General features: G+C 37.3%; 1 protein-coding gene across 3 annotated transcripts in view; it reads right to left on the reverse strand.

Annotated features, from left to right (window-relative positions):
• stk10 (serine/threonine kinase 10) overlaps positions 1 to 25,124 on the reverse strand; it is a 196,872-nt gene that overhangs the window by 10,320 nt on the left and 161,428 nt on the right. For 2 of the 3 annotated variants that reach the window (XM_048543091.2, XM_048543089.2), the window contains exons 8-15: positions 21,684 to 21,818; positions 15,972 to 16,646; positions 14,150 to 14,280; positions 13,674 to 13,797; positions 12,727 to 12,906; positions 6,816 to 6,908; positions 1,866 to 1,995; positions 214 to 338 (exon numbers count right to left, since the gene is read on the reverse strand). In XM_048543091.2, coding sequence (XP_048399048.1) covers positions 214 to 338; positions 1,866 to 1,995; positions 6,816 to 6,908; positions 12,727 to 12,906; positions 13,674 to 13,797; positions 14,150 to 14,280; positions 15,972 to 16,646; positions 21,684 to 21,818 — 1,593 coding nt within the window. The remainder of the gene's footprint in view (positions 1 to 213; positions 339 to 1,865; positions 1,996 to 6,815; positions 6,909 to 12,726; positions 12,907 to 13,673; positions 13,798 to 14,149; positions 14,281 to 15,971; positions 16,647 to 21,683; positions 21,819 to 25,124) is intronic. The other variant, XM_048543090.2, reaches the window with a different exon arrangement.

Raw genomic sequence — 25,124 nt, forward strand, 5'->3', positions numbered from 1 at the left:
GAGATAACAAGGTGTAGAGATTAATGAACACAGCAGACCAAACAGCAACTTAGGAGCAGGAAGGCTGACGTATCGGACCTAAACCCTTGTTTAGAAATTAGTAAAATTGATTGATCATGCGGATTAAAAACAGTTCTGTCTTTGTAGACAAAAAGAAATTTCGGTCTTTTAGGGTCTGATGTGCCTTTTTCAATTTTGAACCAGCTCCTTTACCTTTTCATGTTTCTTCAGCAACTGATGCCTTTGCAGGGAGTATTGATCCTTCAGCTGCTGCTTGAGGAACTGATGTTTCTCCTGCAGGTGGTGCTCCTCCATCTCCCAGAAAGCAGCCTCCCTATCTGCACCAAGAAATGAACAGGTTCAAGAAGCTGAAATCAATGAATCCAACGTAATATATTTTCTTTCAGACTGATATCTGTATCACATCATATCCTGATTCTAATATAATTAAGATGACATAAGAACATATTTGTGCAGGTTGATTCATCCCTTTGACTCAATTCAGTAAGCAGCTGGAATCTTCTGAGACCATTGGTCAATATTCATGAAGTAGCATGGACAACAAGCATGATGTTTAAAAATATATGTCTTAGCATCTGAAAACACTCAAAGCTACACTTTCCCTAATTTGTTTGGCTTTCCAAACCATCTTAGTGTAAATTAAACATAAGCATCAGTTTTAACCTTGGGAGCATGGAATCAAGCAGGCAGAGGGCCAATAATGCAAATGCCTGGTTTAACCGCTATTACCAAGGTGATACCAATGTCAGGTAAAAATTGAAAAGAACTGCAGATGCTGTAAATCAGGAACAAAAACATAAGCTGAGCTTTTCCAGCAAGTGATACTGGGCTCAATTTCATTAGCAATTAATAGTGCGGTCCTGACTTCCAGGGGAATTGACATGAATGGGTGATGGATTCCAGAAACTAGCAAGAATACTTCCAGCTAGACAAGTGTTGGTTTGAGAGAGCGCAAGGCGGTTTGGATGAAATCAATGTCAGAAAAAGGAGGAGCAATACCATTTCTGCACCTCTTGACTCTCAGAAATATTCAAAATATAAATTTTCTGGCCTTATCCAATACCTTAACAAGCCAGCCTTCCCAAACATGTGTTGCAATTGCACAAGTAATACATGCAAAAGTTAATATAAAGTAGGAGTCTAAATAACATTTTCAGGAATGTTTCATTGATGTACACAAACATCTGCCTATGTTGAGCGTTGTGCACACTAACCAAAATGTACACAATAAACTGGGGCATGAGACTGAAGGGTGGACAAGTACCATACTACCAATATTTTAAAGACCCTACACATTATATTTTGTTAAAATATGGAGGATTAAAATTGGATCTATAATGTGGAACTGAAATATTTGTGGGCAAGTTCGCTTGTTTGAAGGTTTTATAATAATCCAGAAAGTTATACATGTGTATTCTTAAAATAACCAAATATTCTGAATTCAATTTCACAACCTGTGGTGCAATATGAATTCAGCTGTATTGTAACTGTCGTCTTTTTGATTACACAAGGGGGCACTGCAGTCAAAACATAAATTATACATAGAGTTTAGAGATGAGACCAGAACCATCTCTGGTCCAAACTGCTGTAGACACTCATTTCATAACTTCATTAAGTCATTACAGAAGTTAGAGTTGTTAATTTTCATGCAAATATCTGTAGACCCAGTAAACTTTGAAAAAAATCAGTCCAGCATGATTAATGTTTACACAAATTTTGCTCAGAATGGCATTTGAAGCATTTGTTGTGGTGTCAAATTTAGTATTCTCACAAACCAAATTACTTTTTCATTCACATATTTCAAACCACCACGTTCAAATCTTGACTCCAAGGAAGCCTCTTACCTCTCATTAGCTGCTGCTTCTTTGCAAGACACACCCTTTCCTGGTCAGAAATTTCCTTTTTGTTCTGTGAAATTATTTTTTTCAGTGCCATATCCAGCTCTTGGTGCTGTTTTGATTGAAACTCCTGCTCCTAGACAGTTGCACAATTGTTTTAGTGGAGTTGAATAGACATCTAAATGAACCACTGGTAGCTACATCAAGTTGTTTTTATCTCATTGATTATGAACCTCATTGGTTTGTAAGGTAATTAACAATGTAAGTTGAAGTTCCCATGTCTTAAATCTCCAGGGTGCATGTTTATACTACCATCAGCTTCCAGTAATGACAGATGAACATCTCGGTGCAAAAAACAGCAAATGACAGCTGATGTGAATAGACACTTTGAATTAGATATTTATGGTCATTAAAAGGGAGTCATGAAAATTCCATCAGTTGCGCTGAAGATCCAAGGCACTGTATCATAATTCAGCACCCCCCTCACCGAACATAAAATGTTTACAAAAGGAATTTTTGCACATTTAAGCTAAATCCGAGCAAATGATTTGAAATGTTGCTTAAATAATACAAAGCTAGGTGAAAGTCACAGCTTTGTCTCTTTTGGTCCTTTTGCAGGAAACAAAAATTTGAGTGAAATATTCATATGTAGACGTTAAGCAGAAGGGGGATAAATAGACATAGGCTATAACATGAGCATGAAAGGTTTTGGTTTTGAATCCCTAATCATTAAACAAACGATAGCTAAATGAGCTCAATATTCAAATTCAATGTTAAACAATACACATAATACTGCAGCTTTTTTTCTAATATACAATGGAGGAACGAGCTGGTGTACATTAGATTTATTCACAGGAAGGGTTACTATGACTTTGGAACATCAAAAAAAAAACTCAGTTGAAAACAGAAAATGATGGGGCACGATTCAAGTTTTAAAATAATTAACTACTGTCAACCTTTTAGAAATTCTGGGCAAATGAGTTCAAGAACGGAATTAAAGGATAAGGTCGAGGCAATTAAATCAAATTCTGCAAAGAACATACTTCATTTCCAAATGGTACGTGCCAGAACAGATCCTTCAAAGATTTCTGTTCATTACACTTCAGAGTTGAGAGTTTAACATCTTGGAATGTTTACCCATTGCTCTTTCCGTCAATGTTTAGGGAGCTGAACATGATCCAAGAGCATAAAAATGAGGAAATGAGCTCAATGGACAGCATGCATTCAATATCTTACTTTAAGTGATTTAAAGGCTCTAAATTTGAAAATGTGTGTTACTTGGTAGCCAAAATATTATTGCTACACAGAAGGGTATAAACACACTATAAACACAGCAAGACTTCAGTGGGTCATAACATGGTAATTCATTACATAAGGTTCAATAATTAAGGAAATATTCACACGATAATTAACCCACAACTGTCATTATTGCTTTAAGGATTTATCCCAAAATGCTGTCTTATTTCTGCTCCAAATTTTCTATCTGAAAAGATATGTTGAAAATTGCTTGCAGAACTCATTTGCCTATGTCCCATATATAAAAACTGGCATAAAATGAGCTTGTTTAGCAGTACTATCATCTTTCTGGTTAATTTTTAGATTGTGGATAGCCAGACGGAGGCTTAAAGCAATGGCTAAGTTAGTAATTTACTGACAGAATTGGTCAATATGTCTTCGTTTTGTTGATTGTCCATTAGTGTATCTAATTCAGGAATTTTCAGAAGACTTTTTTTTGAATAACCTACAAAATGGTTCTTGTGGTTCTACACAATTATTGGAATTTACTGCTGAATTAGACCAGCTTTTCTAAATATAGGGATATAAATTGCATTTTCTATTCACCAGCTATGTTTCCTTACATAAATAGAAATAAAAATGTTTGATAATTATGAAACTTTTCTAGAAAGAGGAAGTTAGGCTAATATCTGACAATGGGGCAAATTTGGCAATTTGCTGATATAAAGTGAGTCTTGCTACACTTGCATTTTGATAGTAAATTTGCACTAGCACATCACTGCTATACAAGCAGGTACTCATGAGAATGGTCAGGTAAGTGATAGGGAAGTTAGATAAATGATTGGCAGAGAGTTTCTGCAGATGCACCTAGGAATCGGTTATGAATCCTTGATCAAAAATGACACAGGCATGTAGATTATACTGACGAATTCTAGGGAATTTCAGGATAATATCTCAGCCAGTTGGCAGAATGTCCAGGTGGGGGCAGTGAATTAGGTCAGCTGAATTGGGAACACTTAAGGTGGTGTTTGGGAAGCAGGTAGATAAGAAAGGAAGAAAAGGTGGCTACCATCTTATGTGGTGATGTGCAAGTGTTGCTTATGAACAAAGTTTGTGCCCACATAAGATAGTAGCCCCTATTTTTTAAAAGCTTTAGTAAATAGGCTGCTATTCTACATACTACTCTGCTTTAATACGTAGGGTATATTAGAGGGGTAAACTGGCTGATTCACCCTTTCAATGGATCTGTGATTGTTTACATAAATGTGGGGCAGACTGTCAGTTTCAACATCCATCTATCTTTAGCGTTAGGAAGGCAAACTCAAGGTGAAAGGTATTGGACATCGCACACTCATTTTAGTTGCCACTCACCAAAAAATAACTGTCACTGCATTCAAATACTTAGTTCATTTCGAAAAGATAACTGGTTGAGAATACAGAGAAGTTATATAGAACTTCAGTTAAACCTTAGATGAACCATAACCACATTATCAGGAACAGAGGTGGAAAAAGATCTGAATATATAGTTATTGGAAACCCTTAAAGTCCATTCACTCAGATAAAGTAAAAGCTAGAAAAGGAAGACACGGCAAGATTTGACAGCAGAGACTGTGTGGTCCATTGATAAGCTCCCAAGCACGTTACAGTACATTCTAGTTGCAGTTATGATTATCCAAAAGCAGCAGATTTAAGATTAACCATACTCCTTGAAAAGAAAGCTGGCTCACATACTAGAGATAGTAGGGACTGCCGATGCTAGAGTCTGAGATAACAAGCTGTGCGCTGGATGAACAGAGCAGGCCGGATATCATCAGAGTAGGAAAGCTGTTGTTTCAGGTCCAGACCTGAAACATCAGCTTTCCTGCTCCTCTGATGCTGCCCAGCCTGCTGTGTTCATCCAACTCCACACTATATTGGCTCATGTACTAGTTCAGTCAGCTGAACTACTGTTGCTAGCTCTGAACGAACCTAAAAATATTTAACATCTTACAGGGTAGCTGGAGTTACTTTAAAATTTTAATGGATGTAAAGTTATAAACATTGGGAAGAGAGTATGTTGAAATAAAGCAGTTGGTATCTGCTGTTGCCATATGGGCAATACTGTTTTGCTTCCTTCCTTATTTAAACTGGTGAAATGCAAAAACACGAGGCACTAAGAGTCAACTACAAGGGTATTGGAAGTTGATTAGGTAACAAATTCCCTGCTCTCCAGGGCATTAGTGCAAAAGAAAAATAATTTTAAAACTACAATCTGGGAACTTTTGAACCTTTTTTCAGTTGACAATTCAAATGATCAGCTTTTTTGAACCTAACTTCACTATTTAGAAGTAGATTCTGAATTAGTGTCTGGAGTTATAGTTATGTTGAAATTCTCCCTCCATAGAAAAAAATCCTTTCAAAACAAAAAGTTAATGTTCTTTCTCAGAAAATGAAAAGTTTGGGTGTTTACTTAAATTGAAAACCATTGAAAAATACAGAAAAGGCCCAGTAAATTAGGGACAGGAATTTGATATCAATACTAATATCTTACAAGTTATACCTTCCTATCAACTGCCACATTTTCAAGGCTTGGCAAGGAAATAGCATGTTTTTATCTAACTTTGGTGTACAGTATCCATAAATGATTTTCACTATTCCCACTCCTCCAATACTTTCTAAAATGCAATTTTCACTGCCTTCAGAATGGGTAAAGACGTTTCAAACCTTTTCAGACAATTTATAGATTCTTATTGTGAAATGTATCTAAATATACAGAATTAAACTTGTCTTCTCCATTAAATGACTTGAAATTCTACTCCAAGATAATGAAATTAAGTGGATAGATTGTTTACCCATATAAAGATTACTGGATAACTTTTAAACATACCTCAAAATATAAGGCTGTCCATTGTAGAAATGCATCTGCAATACACCAGTTCTTCAAATACAATTAATATTTCAAGTGTACATAGATAAATTATCCTCAAATTAGAGACTTGTAGAGGACAATTTCTCCAAAACTAATTGTTTTATCAGTCACACGATTGGCACAACAGTCAAACATTTAACACCCTGCCTGCAGATGACAACCTTGCTGTTGTTAATGCAAAACACATATCACACACAAAGCTTAAGCAAGAGGGTTATAAGAGAGCAGGATTCAACTTGGTTCTCCAAGCCAAGAATCCAATATTCCAGTGTTACCATTAAGGGTTGGTTCTGATCTATCTTGAATTTGTGCTAAATCCAGGTCTTCCATTTTCCTAAAATTAAAAGTCAGATTTCTTTATAGGACATTTCACTGGATCAAGAACTGAATTACATTTTCAAGCCTATTCAAACTTCAGTGAAAGTTGGGTAAAAAACAAACTTAACCTATGGAAGGGGCATTTTGGCTCATTCACATTTGAAAAAACCCAGGGTATTGAAACATCAAGGGAGATCATTATTTCAAGTTTGTGACAACGAGACAATTGTTTTTGTGCTGAAAAAGAGGATTAATTTGGAAAGAACATCCAAGTCTGCAGAGTGGGTTAGAATTGTAGATTTAGTTGCTAGACATTATTCCACTTATTAAAGAAAAATTAATGAAAGCAAATTAAGAGTTTGGAGCAGCGGCTAGGTGAAAGAAGTGTAAGAGTCCAATGGGTTTTGGCCAATTCAACTCAAGAATGGCTGGAAGCAGCTTACGTATTCAATTTTAGGCCTTTCTAATCCAATGTTACTATTTACTGCTGCTACCTGTGTTTGTTTCTTCTGTGCAAATTCTCCCATTTTTTGTTTCATGCTGTCTCTGCGTTGGTTTCTGGGAAGTTTTTCAACTTCACTCTTTACCTAATGTACAACAAGAAAGTACATATTTAAACAGTTAATCTAATAATCTGCATTAAATGCAGAGATTTCAGGCTCATGAACAAGAAAGCCCAAGCTATGCATGAATGTTATTTACTTGTGGCTAAGTAAAATAAATAGCAAAATTTATTTTGATTTTCCATTGCTTTATAGATGATAGTCTATTGTATTTCAGATTCCAGTCAGTCAACAATTCAATTAAAGCACCTGGCTAGAATTACACCCCAAAAAGGAAGGGGGATAAATTCAGCAATGACTCAGGAAGTCCCAAAACAAAAACAAAAGTATCCTAAACCTTGTCCCATTCCTCAATAGACTTACACTTCTCATGCTGTAAAATCAGGACAGTGTATGATAGCAGCCCACCCCTCAAACAGCAATCAATTTCCTGAGTTGCATTAAAGCTAACCTTGTTGTGATGCACAAGTAGCAGTAAAATGGAACCATGATAAAACAACTACAGTAAAGGTATTTCTTAGTTAATGGACATTGGTCCTGCAGAGAAAAGAATGCTTCAAAAAGTTACTATCCTCCTAACAAGGAAGTATTTCACAACCCCGCAGCTCCCAGACAAGATATAAATCAACAATTGTCTGTTTTCTTTAATGTGTATAATTGCAATTTGTTTTAAAGAGAAGCGTAATTACATGTTTTGGTTAATTACAGAACAGGTACTGAACATTATTATGGGCTGAAAAACTTCCCAATAATTGTGTTTTTCAAACAGTCTAATTATACATAAAAATTGAGATATGGACATTTTTCCCAAAAAAATCACAAACCAAAATGAAGGGCCAAAGCCCACAGTGTATCTTGAATGAAGAGACTTGATGTGGTTGGAGAAGAGATTAAACTAGTAGTAATTAGTCAAAGTTGACATCCAAGTTGTTAAAATAATGGACTGAAGGGCAATGAAATTGACAGATTTGAAGTTGTTGAAATGAATGAAGCGAGAGATATTGCATCGTCTCCACCTCCACACAATTACATAAAGAGCGGAGGAAGGACGAAAGAGTACTTAGTACAGTACTTTTGCGGCTTAATGGAAATATGTGAAACAGTCACATGCAGCATAGTCAAAGCAAGATAAAAATGAGAAATGCCGGAGGCAAGTAGTAAGTAAATGATTACGGAACAAATCAGTCTTCCTTTTCATACAATCTAAACATTAAATGAGCATAAGAAAGCCTCTGCAGGGGAGAGAAACTCCTCTGCCTTAACTACTACTTCATTAAAGAGAGTGGTCAGTGAAGATAGAATTTAAATATTTCAGAAAATGGTCATTAACATGGAGGGGAAGGGAACAGAAGAATAAGAGTCCCAGTAGGAGTGGAAGTAGGTTTATGCGGATCACTATGCTCAATTGTGCCAAACCATCTGTTCCAGTGCCATACATTCTATGTTATTCTCTTCATAGTTTTTGGATTGACAAAACTCACAAACAAAATATTTCAAAAGGTAGCTGTCTTCCAAAGTTTGCAGGTAACCGGATTAAATGAATTAGATTGTTTGCACAGTTTACAATTAAAGAGCCTCCCACATCTTTGTGACATAAGAGGTTGATCTTGGTGCATTTGATAATACACAGTGCAGAATCAGACAACATTCTTTTGCACTGTATACTACACATCATTGCTTCCTGCACGAGGGAGATTCTAGGACCAGAGAGAATAATCTCAAAGCAGGGGATCACCTATTTAAGACAGAGATTAGGAGTAATTCAGAGGGTAGTGAATCTGTGGAATTCTTTAACTAGTCAGCCCTACAGTTGTAAAGCATATTGAAGGCTGAGATAGACATTTAAATCAGAAAAGGAAGCAAGAGTTTTGGGGATATGGTAAGAAAATGAGTTGGGGAATATCAGATCAAATAGATTACTTGTGTGTCTACATCTTAAAAGACAGTCCTGTTTCATCAGCACTAATTTTTTTTTTTGAGTGTCTGAAAGAATTTTGCATTTTTTAAAATGGGAGCTATTGGGTGAAATGCTGCTCACAGAATCAAGTATCAAAATATTGTTAAGAGTAGTTTCAATTACTGTATTATGGTATGTATAATAATTTTGCACGTTTCCTGCAAAGATGCTCAATTCCAAAACAGCATGAGAACACAAGGGGCTGCAACTTCTTAGAATGGAGGCAAGCAGGGACAACAGCATATGAAATAGCAGCTGCACAAAGAGCTGCGGGGGAAGGGACAAAGAAGCTTCATGAAGCAAGAAACTCCGAGAAAGGCAGAGACAACAGGATTTAAAAAAAGGTGACAGAACCCTTTTAACGTGTTTCTACCAGTCAGATGGAGGATTCAGTTGTCAGTATCAATGAGACAGACGGGAGTGGAAAGAGGTGCTGCTGAGGGAATATAAATAGCTTGGAGACAAATTTAAAAAGTGGAACCACAAAAGATTATTACCTGAGCCACATGCAAAATTGGTGTGGGTGCATTAGATTAGAGTTAAATGTGTGGCTCAAAGACTGATGAGAGAGAAATAGGTTTCAATTCATGGGACACTGGAATCAGAACTATGGAAAGAAAGCAGTCGAGTTTTAATGGATTTCATTTTAACCACACCACGACTAGTGTTGCGAAGTTGGATAGCGATTGGAAGGCAGACGTTAGAATTTGATGATGTGGGGGGGGGGGGGGGGGGGGGAGAAGGCTAGGCTTGCAGATTTAAAAAGGCAGATGCCCAGCAAGTTCCTGAAATTGAAATATTGCATCAAAAGGCTGTGGTTAACAACCCAAGCAGTGGTTTGTTTTGTTGTGACAGCAACCAGTTTGAAAATCAGTAAATTAATTTAAACCAGGCATTTTGAAACTAAAAACAAATTAAATATAAATCTGATTGTTTTGACAACATAGGACTAATCCTATTGTAATAAATTAATAGGTCATCAAGGGTATAAGGGGGCATTTGCGAGTTAACAAACCAGCAGCCCTAAAGAGAAAAATCACAGGCTCTCAGAATACCATCATTTTACGAAAGGTACAGCTGCACTCTTAGCTAATATTCAACAGAGGATCAGTAGAGAGGGTGCAGAGCATTCTGGAAGACATGTCCTGACTGTAATTGAGAGATTAAGTTTTAAATATTTTTATTATTAATTTGGTTTATATAAAATGGGACTTTCATCTATTGGAACAGGGTACCATTAGAACTTTGTTATTTGAGATTAGTTAGTAGTCAAGGGGGAATTATTTTGTTTGTTAGTAATTCTGTTAATTTGTTCACTGTTCGAGTTAAATAAATATATTGTTATTCACCGATTATACAGTGAGTGGACAAGATTTTATTTAACCACCCCTTTATAACAGATTGGGAGGGGAGAGGCATACTTCTTCATAACAGACTATGAGGCAAGCCATTCTAGGCATTTCAGTTTTAGTTGCCAGAAAGGCACACAATGCTTCATGGAGGAAAAGTTAACAATCAAACAGAGTTAACATGGCTTTGTGAAAGGAAAATCATGTTTGACAAACTTACGAGATTTGGAGAATACCACAAGCAAAAGTCAATAAAGGAGAACTGGTAGAAATAGTGCATTTGGATTTCCAGAAGGCATTTGATAAGGTGCTGTGCACAAGGTCATTATGTAAGATTGACCCCACGATATTGGGGGTAATGTATTAGCATGGATGTGTTTTCTGTGCATTAACAAATGCAGAGGTTGGATTAATTTTTTTTTGCAGGTTGGAAAAATAAATCTAGTGTTTTACCTAGGATCAGTCCTAGGGTCTCTATTTACAAACTAAATTATGGCTCGGGGGATGAGACAGATTGCAATGTTTCCAAGCTTGCTGATGATACAAAAAAAAGGAGGGGATGTAGTGACAGAAAGAACACAAGGGTACATATTGGAGGAAACAAATCTGCAAGGAGATATAGGTGGGTTGACTGGGTGGGCAAAAACTTGAAAGATAGATGGTAATGTAGGAAAACACAGTTATGCACTTTCATCAAAAGAATTTCATCAAATGAAGAAAATCCCAAAAAACGTCCAACACCAAGGGATCAGATTGTTCTTGTGCCTGAAGCAAAACACATTTGAATGCAGACTTAGCAAGTAATTAAGGCAAAGATAATTTTGGTCTTTCTGACTAGGAAGTAGAGTTTAAAAATAGGGAAGTCTTGTTACAACAGTCTAGAATATCGGTGAGGCTACACCTGGTGTAGTGTGTATACAGTGTTCATTCCTTCTATTTAAGAAGGGATATACTAGCATTGGAGGCACTTGAAATGAGATTCACTCAGCTGATTCATAGGAGCAAGGGATTAACTTAATAATGGATAAAGAAGTTACGCCTCAACACATTGGAGTTCAGAAGAATAAGGATTGGCCTTATTAAAACATACAAGATTCTAAGTCGGCTTGATGGGATAGATATTGAGATGACGTTTCTGGTGAGGGGAATATCTCCATTGGGGATGTAGTTACAGAATAAAGGTGAGACTTAAACCGAAGATGCAAAAGAACATCTTCTCTTAGAGGGTAATGAATGCCTGGAATTTTCCACCCCAGAGGGAGTTAGAAACCACATCTCTGCAAAAGTATTTAAGGAAGACAAATTTTTGAAATATTGAGGAGTTGAGGACGATGAGGTGCTGGCACAAAAAAGGAGTTGAGGCCTGGGGCTGATGAGTCATCAGCTTACAGATTGGTAGGCTAAGTCTGAGGGCCCAAATGGCCAACTGTTGCTCCCAATCCTTATGCTGTTCTGTAAAGATCTAAACAGTTACGAACATAATGCAGGTGCAAGAGGATTCATTTGTGTGGGAATATGAGCTATCGTCACATATGTCAGAAACTACATGTTTAGACATCTTATGCTACAAACAGATCAGATGCAGTAGGGAACGATAGAAAAAATCATTGAAAATATTATACTCCTTCTACTCAATAACTGTCCCACCTTCCCCAATTCCTCCACCCACTACCACCATCATAACCAGACTGACTACTCTTGTACACTTTAAAATGGCCCAAGTGAGACACTACCAGACACACAGGGCAAATGTTTGTGTTACCCACATCTTTAGAAAGATACAAGAATAACATATTGATGACAAGTAACTAACTCAAGTCACTGAAACATTGTGATAAGATCTCTAATTGGAGCATAACATTGCAGAAGCAAGAATTTGGTTTTGAAAAAAAAAACACAAATGGCAGCATTTTCAGATAAAGTAGCGCTGCTGTAACGTGTATTTCGTTAAGGCAAATTGGCTGTAATGCAATTGATGAGTAGCGGATGCTGCTTGGATAATGCAAACTTTCTGTTACACAGGCTATAGTGATTTCTATCACGCAAGGTCACACAAGAACGCAACGATCGAGTTGTAGGAGAACCACTTGCACAAAGGTCAGATATAAAATGACCATGTTGACATCAAGATCTTGAAAGGAAACTTCACATCCTGTGCACTAAGATCTTAAGATTCTTTTGATGAGAAAGTAATCAGCAAAATTAAAGAAACAAAGTAACCAGAAGAGACATGGTACTTAACTGTATCCAATTTTCAAACCATATAAACAAGAATGTAAACCCATGTCTAATGTTCATGGATTCTGTATGCGGTTTGCATTTGGACATTAAATGACTTGCAACTTGAAGGAAGAGAGAGCTTCATGGATCAGAGATCCCATTTTAAATAATAATTAAATAATACAAATAGGTCATCTTGGACAAGCATGGTAGGTATGTAGCTAGCATGGATTATGTTAAGTTTTAACAAACTTTCTATGCAGGTTTGGTGGAAAACTTTTAACTTGAAAAGGTGCTTTATCATATTATTCCTTACCTCTTTCTTCTGAGCTTTCAAATGATCAATAAATTTTGCGTATTCCTTCTCTTGTTCAGTTTTAATTCGCTTGGCCTCATCACGTAGACGGTTTGTGTGATCTTGTTCCATTTTTTCAATCTGTTGCTTTTGCTGCCTTTCTAGATTCTCCAACTCTGTATCATAGAATTTCTTCTTTGCCTGCAGACGAAAAGCAATTATGTTTTCAGGTTACATTCATTGTTAGAAATGAATAACTGGGAAGAAAAAGTCAACCATATCAAAAGAAAGATAGCTTGTAATCAAGAAAGACAGCCTGTAACCAAAAGATTAATTCCCAACTCATTTTTAAAAACATTTCCATTAAAAATTAAAACCAACTGTACTCTAAAACTAATTCTCAGTCTCTCTGAAGGAAGAATGCCATGACAGTCCATGCATTCTAATCAGCTTTTGCAACTTTTCAGATTTGTTACCTAAAACAAATATCCACAACCAGCAGTGTTTCTCATCCCCAACTCTCCCAATTCATACTGTAAAGAATCTGTGAGGAGGCTGTAAGCACAGGTGTAGGCTTCAATATGTTCATGTGGAATGTCTTCAGCCAGATGGAACTCACTACCATGGTGGAGACCAAGTCATTGAGTGTACTTAAGATAGAAATACATAGGTTCTTGATTATAAAAGATCAGAAGTTTGGCAGGAGAAAGGACTTGAAAAACAAACAGCAGTGATTGAAGGGTGGAGCAGGCACGATGAGCCAAATGGCCTAATTCTACTCCTGTATTGTATGGTCTTATATACGTAACACTTGGACAGATCATAAAAATGATTACTATCATCAGGTGATAAACTATCCTTGTCAGACATTAGATTTATCCATAAAGACAATTACTCAATAACCACACAATTGAGTCTCATTACACAGATGACAAAAAGCAAATATTCAAAAAGATAACAAGTCATACATTAGTCTCCTGTTCAAACCGACGAAGCATTTGTTCTAACTGCTGTTGTGATTTGATGTTGAGTTGAGTTTGAGCCCGATGTTCTTCCTTCTGAAGCAACCGTAACTCTCGCAACTCCTGTCGCCTGTCAATTTAAGAACAAAATCAAAGATCAGGTGAAGCTTTCATATGACATACATTACATCTGATAATTTTGGCGCAAGCCTTATTTTCCCCAAGTTTCACAGCTCTTCTGCTACAAAAACATATCCTTAGCTTTCTTTTAAAAAAAATAATGTACGGAAATAAAACCATGTAATATTTTTCCTATTCACCTTCAGCTTATAAAACATTACCAGTTTCAAGTGTAATGGAAAAATTACAAATCTGCACAAGCAGAACAAAGGAAATAAAAATGTTCCAAGCATATTGTCAGTTGTTATAAGCTATTTGTTCAATTAAAAATTTTATAAAATTATATTCAAGATTTCACGTGCCTTAGGAACCGCATTTCTTCAGCTTTCTTCTCATCCTCACCAATAATCTTTGACGTAGTGACACTTACTTCAACTCCATCTACAACAAATTTTCTTGTTCGTTTCAGAGTCTTGTTATTTGCCTTATTACCCTACAGGAATAAAAAATTAGTTGTAAATTGTACAAAATAATGCATATTTGACAGATTGATTGTATTTTCTAATAACTAAACATGGAAAACCTAGGTTTGTATATACTTCAACTTGCGCATTTGACAGAATTTTCTAAACATAGCAGAGTCGTGGTTGTTCCTATGTTATACGGTGAGGGATTTTTATCTGTGATTTCATTTCTCTAGCACTGTCCCATTAAGTACTAATGCCAGAAGTCAGCACTGTGTTTTGTGTACTTTAATATCATGGACAGTTCTCAATTTTACTGAGAAGTTGTTTTGCTAACTTAAAACAATTGACTCCAATTCCTGTACAACCAAACACAGCCATTCAATTTGCATGGTCAGAGAAATCAACAGCAAATATCTTAATCTCCAACACTTCCAACAACAAAAGCAAACAATGCAATATTACTTAAACTGAGGCCTACATCAAATGATGTGCCTACAGTGAAAAATAACCTGATACTGGCAAGGTATCAAGATGTTCTCTGTGCTATACATAAGCAAACTTGATGCTCCTATGATGCTGCCCAACCTGCTGCATTCCTACAACTCCATGCTGTACACTCTTTTGTCATAACCATGAGATTTTACAGCACAAGAGGAAACGACTTGTGGAAACATTTTTGACCAGTTTGTACAAATTTTATTTATCATTCTAAATTGATGGTGGTCTTTACTACTATTGAAATCCACAAATGGCAGAGGAGTTTAGTTTGCCTTGGAGCCACAGAACTCTGACCTAGTCATGAATTAGTTTCTTCTGTACACGATAGGAGTAGTTACAAGATGTTGGGATTCTTTGAATGAAAAGACAGTACTTTTTTTTTTAAAAATGTAGCTTATTTCTTAGAATGATTTATTATTGGACTATGCCATTTTTCCATTGATCACTAATGATGGATATTTATCCTCAAAATAACTCAAGATGTAAAACTTAAGAATCTGTCTTCAACCATTATGGCCAAATCAACATTCAAAGGAGTAGAACTTCAACGTTTTGGGCTATTTTTCCTAAACAGAACACCATTAGATTGGATTCTGTTCACTATGGACAAAACAATTCCTTCCAATTTAGTGAAAGCAACTGTTTCATTTCAAAAAATTAAAATAATATTGGGCAGAAGCTTCGCTTTACTATTCATGGCCACTTGGAGAAAACACCTACAACTAGAAAAAGATAAATCAACCTTAAATTGACAAGGTGACAGAAACTGCAAGAGATATAAGACTTTCATATCTACATGGGCTAATGAAATAATTTTGGTTACTTACTACAGCTCCAAGATAAATTCTGATATTTAATACATTTTTCATGAATTCAGAAGACAAAGTAACGACAATATTAAATCAATACCGATATATAACATTGTGCTAAATATGATCACATTGACCATGGCTATGAAATACTAATTATGCACGCACCACTGAAGTCTCACTGGAGGGGAATCTGCTATAATCATTGACGGTGTATAAAAACTAACCATCATTTACGGCATTCATTTTGAAGCCTCTGTGCCAAATATAACGTATGGAGGGTTAGGTCTAACAGAAGGACAATACTTTGCTAAACTAGAAGGCTGAGAAGCATACATTTATATCAGTGGCAGTAAGACAGGGAATTTCTTAATGAAATTAAACATTTTGTCAATACAAAAACAACTTACCCGTATTGATAGAGAGCCACTTTCCTTGTTTAAGGGAAGATCAGTTGAAAGGGAGATATTCAAGTCAATGCTATCAGAAGCAGATATGCTACCCGAATCAGAATCTCTCCTTGAATGTATGTTGGTAGAATCCATTGCTCCATTGACAGTAAATGAATCTGGAACCAGACTGACTTGTTTATCAAATTTAGTTTCTTTTTCATTTTCAGTTAGCAGTTCTTTTTCATTTTTCAAATCAGCAATGTCAACAGAAATCGGTATGCCTGTAGGCTGGACAGTCCCAGAACTGTCCACCAAACTTTGTTGTTGTTTAATGGAATTCTGTTCTGATACTTCTGAAATTTGTGCTGAAGCAGTCATGCCCTCATTTGATTTTGCATTGTTAGTCTGCGAGTCCACTTCAGGCTTGTGTTTGGTACATGGGCTAACTTTACTATCATCAGTTCCAGAGTCTGAGCTGACAGTCTTCACTGAGTTCTCACTCTCAGCCTTATCACTGTCACTGCTGCATATACCCTCATCCAATAACCCTTCATTGGACTTAGCAGCTTGTTCTTTCATAGCTTCAGAACCAGCACTGTTGATTTCCGATGATTCCAGGATCTTGGGAAGTTTTTCTGCTTCTAGACTGATTTGGCTCAGTTCAGAGGGACCACGTGTGTGACCTTGAAGGGGCTGAAGAGCAACACTTTTAAGTAGGATTTTAGTTGATTATTTTTAAATTTTAGAAAATCTGGCAGTAATGTTTTATAATATGTATCATTTTTATGTCAATACTTCATGTCATCAAAGTAAATCCCCAAATATAACTCTTTCCAAGCAAGAATTTCTCCATTTGTACATGAGCTACATAAACAAATCTATTCTAACAACTGCTTGATAACTAGCTTATGTCATAAGGATAAATAATTTCCCTGCAGAAGAATTTAAGGAGTTAATTTAGTCTTCAAACGTAGTTAATGCCAAATGTGGTAAGGAATGGGGAAGCTACTTTCGGTAAGACAGCAAGCTGCAATCTAAAGGAACAATAATATTACACCATAAATGGAAAATAATGACAATTCAACACCAGGATTCTTTACTAGCAGAACTCTGAAGGACACCACTGCATAAGGTTGGACCCTGGACACATTCAGTGACAGCCACTGTTGAGTGGAATTATAGCTAAATTCTATGGTTAGTTGGGTAATAGCCAAGTTGGGTTGTGAAGCTTAACTTGCTTACTTGAGGGGTCTTATTTTTGTTGCAACATGCAATAAAGTTTAAGTATTATTTAACATTTCACTGTCTGAGAATTTTCGTTAAAAAAACGGCCCCTAGTTTGTGGTAATTTACACAGAACAATTAGCCTCCCTGGGTGGGCTTTGACAAGAAATTATTTTAAGTTGCTCCGAAGTCAAATCTGCCAGCCTTGTACACTCAAAAATCCTGCCTGAGCTTGATTTAGACACGAGCTGCCCCATGTAACAGCCAGGATGCAATGACTGAATGAGGGCAGATACAACATTTGGACGATGAACCAAATTTAAAACAACACTATTTTAAGATTCAATTGGAACATTTAAATTTTTGTATTACTGAATTTGGCATTGAAAACTTTGCTTCAAAATCATGGAAAGGGAGAACTCGGTTACGGAATATTTGAGCAAGAAATTGCCAAAGTGAATAGAATATTGGGAAGCTTGTATGTTGAGTCCTCATTCACCAATTTTTATTTTAGAAAGAGTCTGTTAGGAAATCCTCAGGAAAGCGTGGCCCGAAGAGGATGGGCTGACGGGAATTTGTAGTCTTTATGCAGAAACTTGACACGTAAGGCATATTTTAAAACAGAAGTGTTGAGACAAGTGAATTGAAGTTAGAAAATGCAGAGAGTTCAATCAGAAACTCAAAGCCCTAGAGGTTGCCAATCAGGGAAGGACAGTTTTTCAAACCGAAATAAAGGGAATGGTTAAATCCCTAGAGATGGCCAAATCAGGAGAAGATAGTTTACTTCTCAAAATTATCAAAGTCAATTTGAGACAGTGAACAGGAATGCTGAGAAGGCACAGAGGCAGGTTCAGGATTCAGAAATCAAGAATCAGGAAATTGAAAGTAAATGTAAAGCTCTCCAAGCAGCACAAGTGCAGAATGTTGATCATTTTAAATGCCGACAAGAAAATAATGCCTTGAAGTTACACCTTTCTAATCAGAGGGTTTGTCTTGAACCCATACAGATGTTAAGGGAAGAAAGAGGTGATCCTGATTAGGGATCAATTGAGGGTGAAGCTATGCATTGTCCCATATGCTTATCTGAATGCAATTATAATCTTGACATTGCTGCCTCCATCATACTCGGATAAAGGTTTATAGTATCCAGCCATTTCAGTGCGGTACAAAATCAAAGTAAAAATTTAATGAAAATTTCAAGATGAAGTGAGGGGCCAGGAATTGAGCATTTTGAAAAGTGAGTTGAACAAACAGTAGAATTTGAAGCTAGTTAAGGGTGTGAGTAAACTTTGAAGTCACCCACAAGAAGAGTTATCTCCTGGTATGTCAGAGGATGTGATGTGTTTTTCTGATACATCTTAGCCTTACAGGGACTGGAATGGAAATTCAAAAAGGCAGACACTAGTTCCAATCAATTCTCATATCCCTGTGATGAATCAAAGAGAGAGTAAAGACAAATAAGACCAGTGCTTTGTCTGTCTGCTAAAGTAACAGCACCTGGGTAAATGTATTATAATGAAGCTGATTACTCAAATTGTATTGCTGGCTTTTGCCAATGAATCAGCAGCAAGGATCAGTGAAGTGGACACTGTTCAATGCAACCAAAAACTACACTGGGGGGTCCTGATATTTATACAGATACCACCCCCTTGGTCAAAGATGCCGCGGTTTACAAACAGGACTAGTCATTAGCAGGACTCTGTGTACTTAGTGACGATTGGGTATTATTCTGCAAATAACCAAATGCCAATATGTGCAGACCAAATGGTATTGGGAGACGCCTCCTCCCATACATTCATGTGTTAGTTTTTGGTGCAGTGGTAACTTGGAAGTCAAATCCATTCGTGCTGCGTAGAGTACCGTGTAGGAAAATAAGGACCCACAGGAGGGATAGTTATGCAAAGCACAGGTAAAGAATTTTAAGAAAACATGCATCATGAATTGGTATTATTCTGATTCTGTTGGATATTTGGTTACCATCATGGTATCCAAAATCTTTACCTAACATTTATAAGGAATGGGTGAAAATGTTGTTGCAGTAAGATGGTTGTGCAATTGAGAGGAATAACAGAAGTGCAAGTGTTTTACGACAAATTAAGCAGGCATTTAAAGTGTAGGTGTTTCTACTCTTAAACAGAAAGTAAATGTGCAAGTGTTTCAACAGTTAATCACCTAGCCATCAACACTACAAGTGATTGAATAAATCAATTAACTTCTCAAGTCAGGCAAGGAACCGTCTGTGGCACCATGGATCAGTGCATTCAGCTGTTAACTAGAAGGTTGGCGGCTCAAGACCACCCGAGGATAATTTCCTTGTTACATCGGCCCTCTTGGGGCTTGGTGGTAATGTCTCTCCCCTAGACCCAGAGGCCTGGGCTCAAGTACCACGTTCAGGTATGTAATAGCTTCTCTGAACAGGCTGATTAGAAAAATAGTCGTCTGGCAGGGCTCCCTCTTGTTGACCAGTGGTAGTGTCCCTTTCCTATCCCTGGACTGGGAGGCCCAGGTTCAAGTCCCATCTGCTCCAGAGGTATGTAATAATATTACTGAACAGGCCGATTCAAGAAATAAGCTAATAAAAACAGTAGACAGACACAGGGCCCTCTAATGCCAATGGCAATGTCCGTACCCCTAGACCGAGCAGCTTGGATTCAAGTCCTTGCTGCTCCAGAGATGTAGTAATAACATCTCTCAATAGGTTGATTAGTTTAGGAAAAAAAACAAAATTGGTTAGTAATCAGGTGGGGACAACACTAACAGCACTTAATTTCAGATTAACACCTTGTCAACCACATGATTGACAAGTCCATAAAAGCAGGAAAGTGCATAAAATATCAGATGTAATTGTAGTAAGAATGGCAATTTTAATGTTAGCTCAATACAGAGAAAATATAAATTAAATGAGAAAAGGGAGAAGTTCCTACATGGGTTGATTACATTAAATTGAGGGATTTAGTTGATGGGACAAGATCTTTAAGTAAAATCTCTGAGTTAATGAGATTAACTTATGGACTAATGATCTGGGGAGGAACACAACAGGTCTTGTGTTAGGGATATCTGTTATGTCTAACGATGATAAACCGTGAAATGTTACTACAGTCCAAAATATTGCAGTGATCCAAATCACCATCTTGGATCAGTGTGCTAAGGAGGTTCTACCTTATTAGGAAGATAAGCGGGGGAGACTTGAAGGGACAACAACTAAGCAATGCCAACTGACTGAAAATTGTTTGTCCCCAACCCATTTACACAACTGGACAAGCCACACGAGGTAAACTATTTCTTGAAGTTCCAAATACCACTCAAGAAAACATAATCAGAGTTGGATAAAACGCAAAGGAGAATACTGTATCAGTGCATCTTTAAAAGATCTAACCTGAATTGTCTCGTCACTGATTCAATATTTTGTATTTTACCTCAAATACCCATGTCCACATGGACAATGGAATTGATTAACATTAGGAAGAGAAATCCAATTAGTTTTACTCCCTTGTCCTCTCCCCAGTACAGCATTTTTGTTTTACTTTTCAACTATGTTTCAGAATCCCTTTTGAGCAACTCTGTGGAGTCGTCTTATTTGTTAAAGCAGAGCATTCCAGGTGATAAAACTGTGCATCAAAAGAAATCTGATCTCCTGTGGTTCTTTTATTAACTATCTTTGCTACTTATTGCCAATGCTGTCAGAGGAAAGTAATTCCTCCCCATTTACTGTATCATTACCCCAACAATTTTCAACATGGACAACAGGGCAGGGTTTAGCATTTCTGGTGAGGGCATTGCATTCTGGTGTGCTCCTAAACTAGATCATTAAAAAAGTTAAAATACAGTTAGGTGTAGGCAAGTAGGTAAAGTCAAAATTCTATTTCATTTATTCTTTTTTAAAAAAGGGTATGAGGCAAGGTGGGGGTACTATCTAATGAGTGTGCATCTTGTTCATCAGGGCACCTCTCCAGAAGGCTGTACAGCTTCCTCCTCCACTACCCCACTTTCTCTCCCCCTGCCCACCAGATTTTCAAATACACTCCTTCTAGCACTTCTCCAAAGATGTTCAAACTTTTCTTGTCCCATGCCCAACTTAGCCGCACGGGGTGCTTTCACCCCATGACTGCAGTTGCTGTAGATTCCACAATTGAGCTTTGATGCTGCCAGCCAGATTGGTCCGCAGCTCAAGAAGCTGGGGCATTTTGTCACCGGTGAAGTGTATCTTCCAGTCTCAAATCAACTTTGCCTACCTACAAGATGCTATGGCTATGGGACAGGCATCTCACCAGGTTACCAGCTAAATGCCAACTTTCTGACCGGCGTACAGAGTGGGAGGGGGATGTGGCATAAATGCCCTTTTGTAAAATGTTAATGTAAATTAACTCAATTTTGATTTAGTAGAGAATGCTTTTGAACGTACTCCTATGATAGCTTTAGTTCTTGCATACATACTCCTGTGTGCAAATTGGTGCAGCCATGGTCGGACCACAGTAGAAAGTAAACACTATTTCAATCAGCACTTACTGATAATGGATCTGATGAGTCATCGTCGTCTACTTCCTCTCTGTTGTCTTCTATTTCCTCCATCACTTCAGCTTTTGCCTCTGCCACCAACTCCCGGAGTGGTTTATTACTACTGACGCTGCTCACAAAAGGGTGCTGGTAAAACAAAGGACATAATGACAATATTAATCCAGCTGTTACTTCTATTAGAGTCAGAGTCAAAGACAGCATTTAATAAAAGGTCCTCAGTCCATCATATCCACACCGGCCAAAATACAACCTATCTATTCTAACCCCAAATTTTCCAGCAGTTGGACCCTAAATATCATTTAGTCCTGTACAGTTTGTATACAGCAAGGGATCAAGAAATCTTTCCCTCCCCCAAAGAAATTTCAGCAACTGGAAATTTGGTAATTTGTTGAAAATGTTTCATTTGAAGCCAAAAACTTCTGTTTAAAATCCAGACATTTATCAGAGATATGGTTATTAAAAGTTTTGATAGAGTACCCATTTGATAAAGATAATAATGAATGCTAATTAATTCTGATCAAGGAATTTAAAGTTACCAATAAAAACTGGAAGTCTTGGAGGTTACGTCCATAGCTCCCTGAAAGTGGCCACTCATGTACGTAGATAGTAAAGAAGGTCAATGGCACGTTCTTGGTCAGAGAATTGGAGTACAAGAGTCAGGATGTCATGTTACAGCTTTAAGAGACTTTGGTTAGGCCACACTAATGTATAGCATTCAATTCTGGTCACCACATTATAACAATAGGGAGACTTTGGAGAGGATGCAGAGGTGGTTTACCAGGGTGCTGCCTGGATTGGAGGGTATGAGCTGTAAGGAGAGGCGAGAAAAACTTGGGTCATTTCCTCTGGAGCAGTGGAGGCAGAGGGGAGACTTGATAGAAGTCTATAAAATTATGAGATACACAGATAGGGTTGACGCTCAGAATATTTTTCAGAGTTGAAATATCTAATACTAGGGGGCATGAATTTGAGATGGGGAGTAAAAGTACAAAGTAAATGAGAGGGACAAGGTTTCTTTTTAAAAACAATGGCAGGTGTCTGGAAGGTGCTGCCAGTGGTGACAGCGGATGCAGATAGGATAGGGACTTTTAAGGGACTTTTAGATAGGCACATGAAGAAGGAAGGAATATGGACCAAGGGCAAGCAGATGGGATTAGTTTCATTTGGTGTTATGTTTGACAACTTCATGGGCCAAAGGGCCTGTTCCTGTGCCAAACTGTTCTGGGTTCTAAACTAACTATTCCTCAAATGTTTAATATGTTACCAAGCTATTAAATAAATGTGTAAAATTTAGATAAGGCAACTATTTACAACTTACTTAACATGGACATAACCTTTATATCAGCTTCTCAAACTTGTACACAAAAACTGCTGTTTTGAGTATCTGCATTGTTTCTCAACTTTAAAGTTATAAACGTTGGCTGAGGGTCAAGTTCAGCTACTTTGAAGCCAAAGGTGCCACACCTGAGACAAACGCTGCTTGGCTGCATACACAAAATGGTTTACACCAACAAAACTTCCAGCACAACTGCCCAAAAACATAACAGTACACTTATTCATAGAATTGAGTTATGCAGAAACTTTCAAACAAGCTATTAGTAAGGGAGGAGAGAGGATGAAACTCCTGCCAGATTAATCATTTTCATTATAGGAGGGGGTGACACAGATAAAAGGTTAACATAGAAATTTAGTTAACAAATTATTCATTGTACTGCTTATCCAAAGTTAGAGTAAGCATTTTCTTAAAGTATATAAAAAAGGGACAATTATCTCTGATCACGTATGTTGTACCTGAATATCGAGTATAGTCAGACAAAATAGGTAAGAGGCTGGGTCATTTGCTTGAGAAAAAATGCATATGCAAATCTTATGTCCACATCATAATTTCTGGAAAGGTGACAACATTGTGGTAATGTAACTGGACTAGTAAGCTGGGAGGTCCAGCCCAATGTTCTTATTTGAAGCCCTGTACTTAGGGCTTCAAATCCCACCAAAGCAACTGGTGACATTTATATTCCACATTTATTCATGTAAGTTGAAACTCATTGCAGTGATTACCTGCCTCATTCACTAGTGTATTTTAGGGAAGGAAATCAGCCCTCCTTACATAGTCTGGCCTTCGTGTAACTCCAGACCTACAGCCATGCAGTTGATTCAAAATGCATTTTGAAATAGCCTAGAAAGCCACTCTATTCACGGGCTATTAGGGAAGGGGAACAAGCACTGGCCTTGCCAGCAAAGCCAGCGTCCAAAATAATAAAGATGGAAACAGGTATCTCAGACAAGATAATGCAGCACTCATGTAAGACAGCAGTTAGCTGGAGTGGTTGGAAGAGTGGGCCAGCTGGCAGAGATATGGTGGGCTGAAGTGCCTGTTTCTACTAGAGTTCTCGACCTGAAATGTTAACTCTGATTTCTCTCCACAGATGCTGCCAGACCTGCTCAGCTTTTCTAGCAATTTCTGTTTTTGAGCCTGTTTCTATGTTGTATGACCCTAAAATAGAGATAAAATGGCATCTTTACATCACAGCAACTTTATGAAGGCAGCATCCATCACAAATGTGAGCATAAATATTAATAATGGCAAACTATTCATATGGTCTCATGGGACTGAATACTGCTATATTTTGTCAGATAAAAATAATTGTAAAGCATTCTCTAAGTGGACTCCTAAAAGCTGAAATAAGTGAAACACCATCTGCCAGAACTTAACCAAACTGTCTTCTTGCACGAAAAATGCCAAGAATTGTTTGATTTGCCAACAACCATACTTAAACACTTTGACAGGAAAATATATTTGTGTTCATTGGAAAAGTCATCTGTTTTCTTATCTCTTCACTGCCAGCAAGTACAAATCTGTCAGTGTGCAATTCTTGCCATCATGTTGTCACAGATGTGCTGACATTTGGAACGTGGAAGAACCACACAGGAGGCAGAATCATTACCAAGTAATCAAGTTTCTTGTTATAGAATATGATTTTGAAATTTGTGGATTTATCATTAATTTCAACATGGAATGAAGAGAAGCCACAACTTTTCGTAAGAAAGCTATGTTCACTTACATAGGAACAAGAATAGGCCAATCAGCCCCCAAACCTCTTCCACCATTCAAATGAGATCATGGCTGATCCATGGACTAATGCCATATACCAGTCTTTAGCCCATATCCCTTAATACCTTTGTTTAAATAAAAATCTCAGATTTAAGGTTAAAATTGAACCAGCATCCACTGTCATTTGTGGAAGAGCGTTCCAAATTTTTACCACCCTTTGTGTAGAAGTGCTTCCTAACATCTCTCCTGAATGATCTGCCTCAATTCTCAGACTATGCACCTAGTTGCAAGATCCCCAATTAAAGGAAATATTTCATCTTTATCTTATCTGTCTTTTCCTGTTAATATTTTAAAGGCTTTGATCAGATTGAATCTTAACC

Source organism: Stegostoma tigrinum, chromosome 13 (genome assembly GCF_030684315.1).
Source record: "Stegostoma tigrinum isolate sSteTig4 chromosome 13, sSteTig4.hap1, whole genome shotgun sequence".
Classification (NCBI taxonomy): domain Eukaryota; kingdom Metazoa; phylum Chordata; class Chondrichthyes; order Orectolobiformes; family Stegostomatidae; genus Stegostoma; species Stegostoma tigrinum.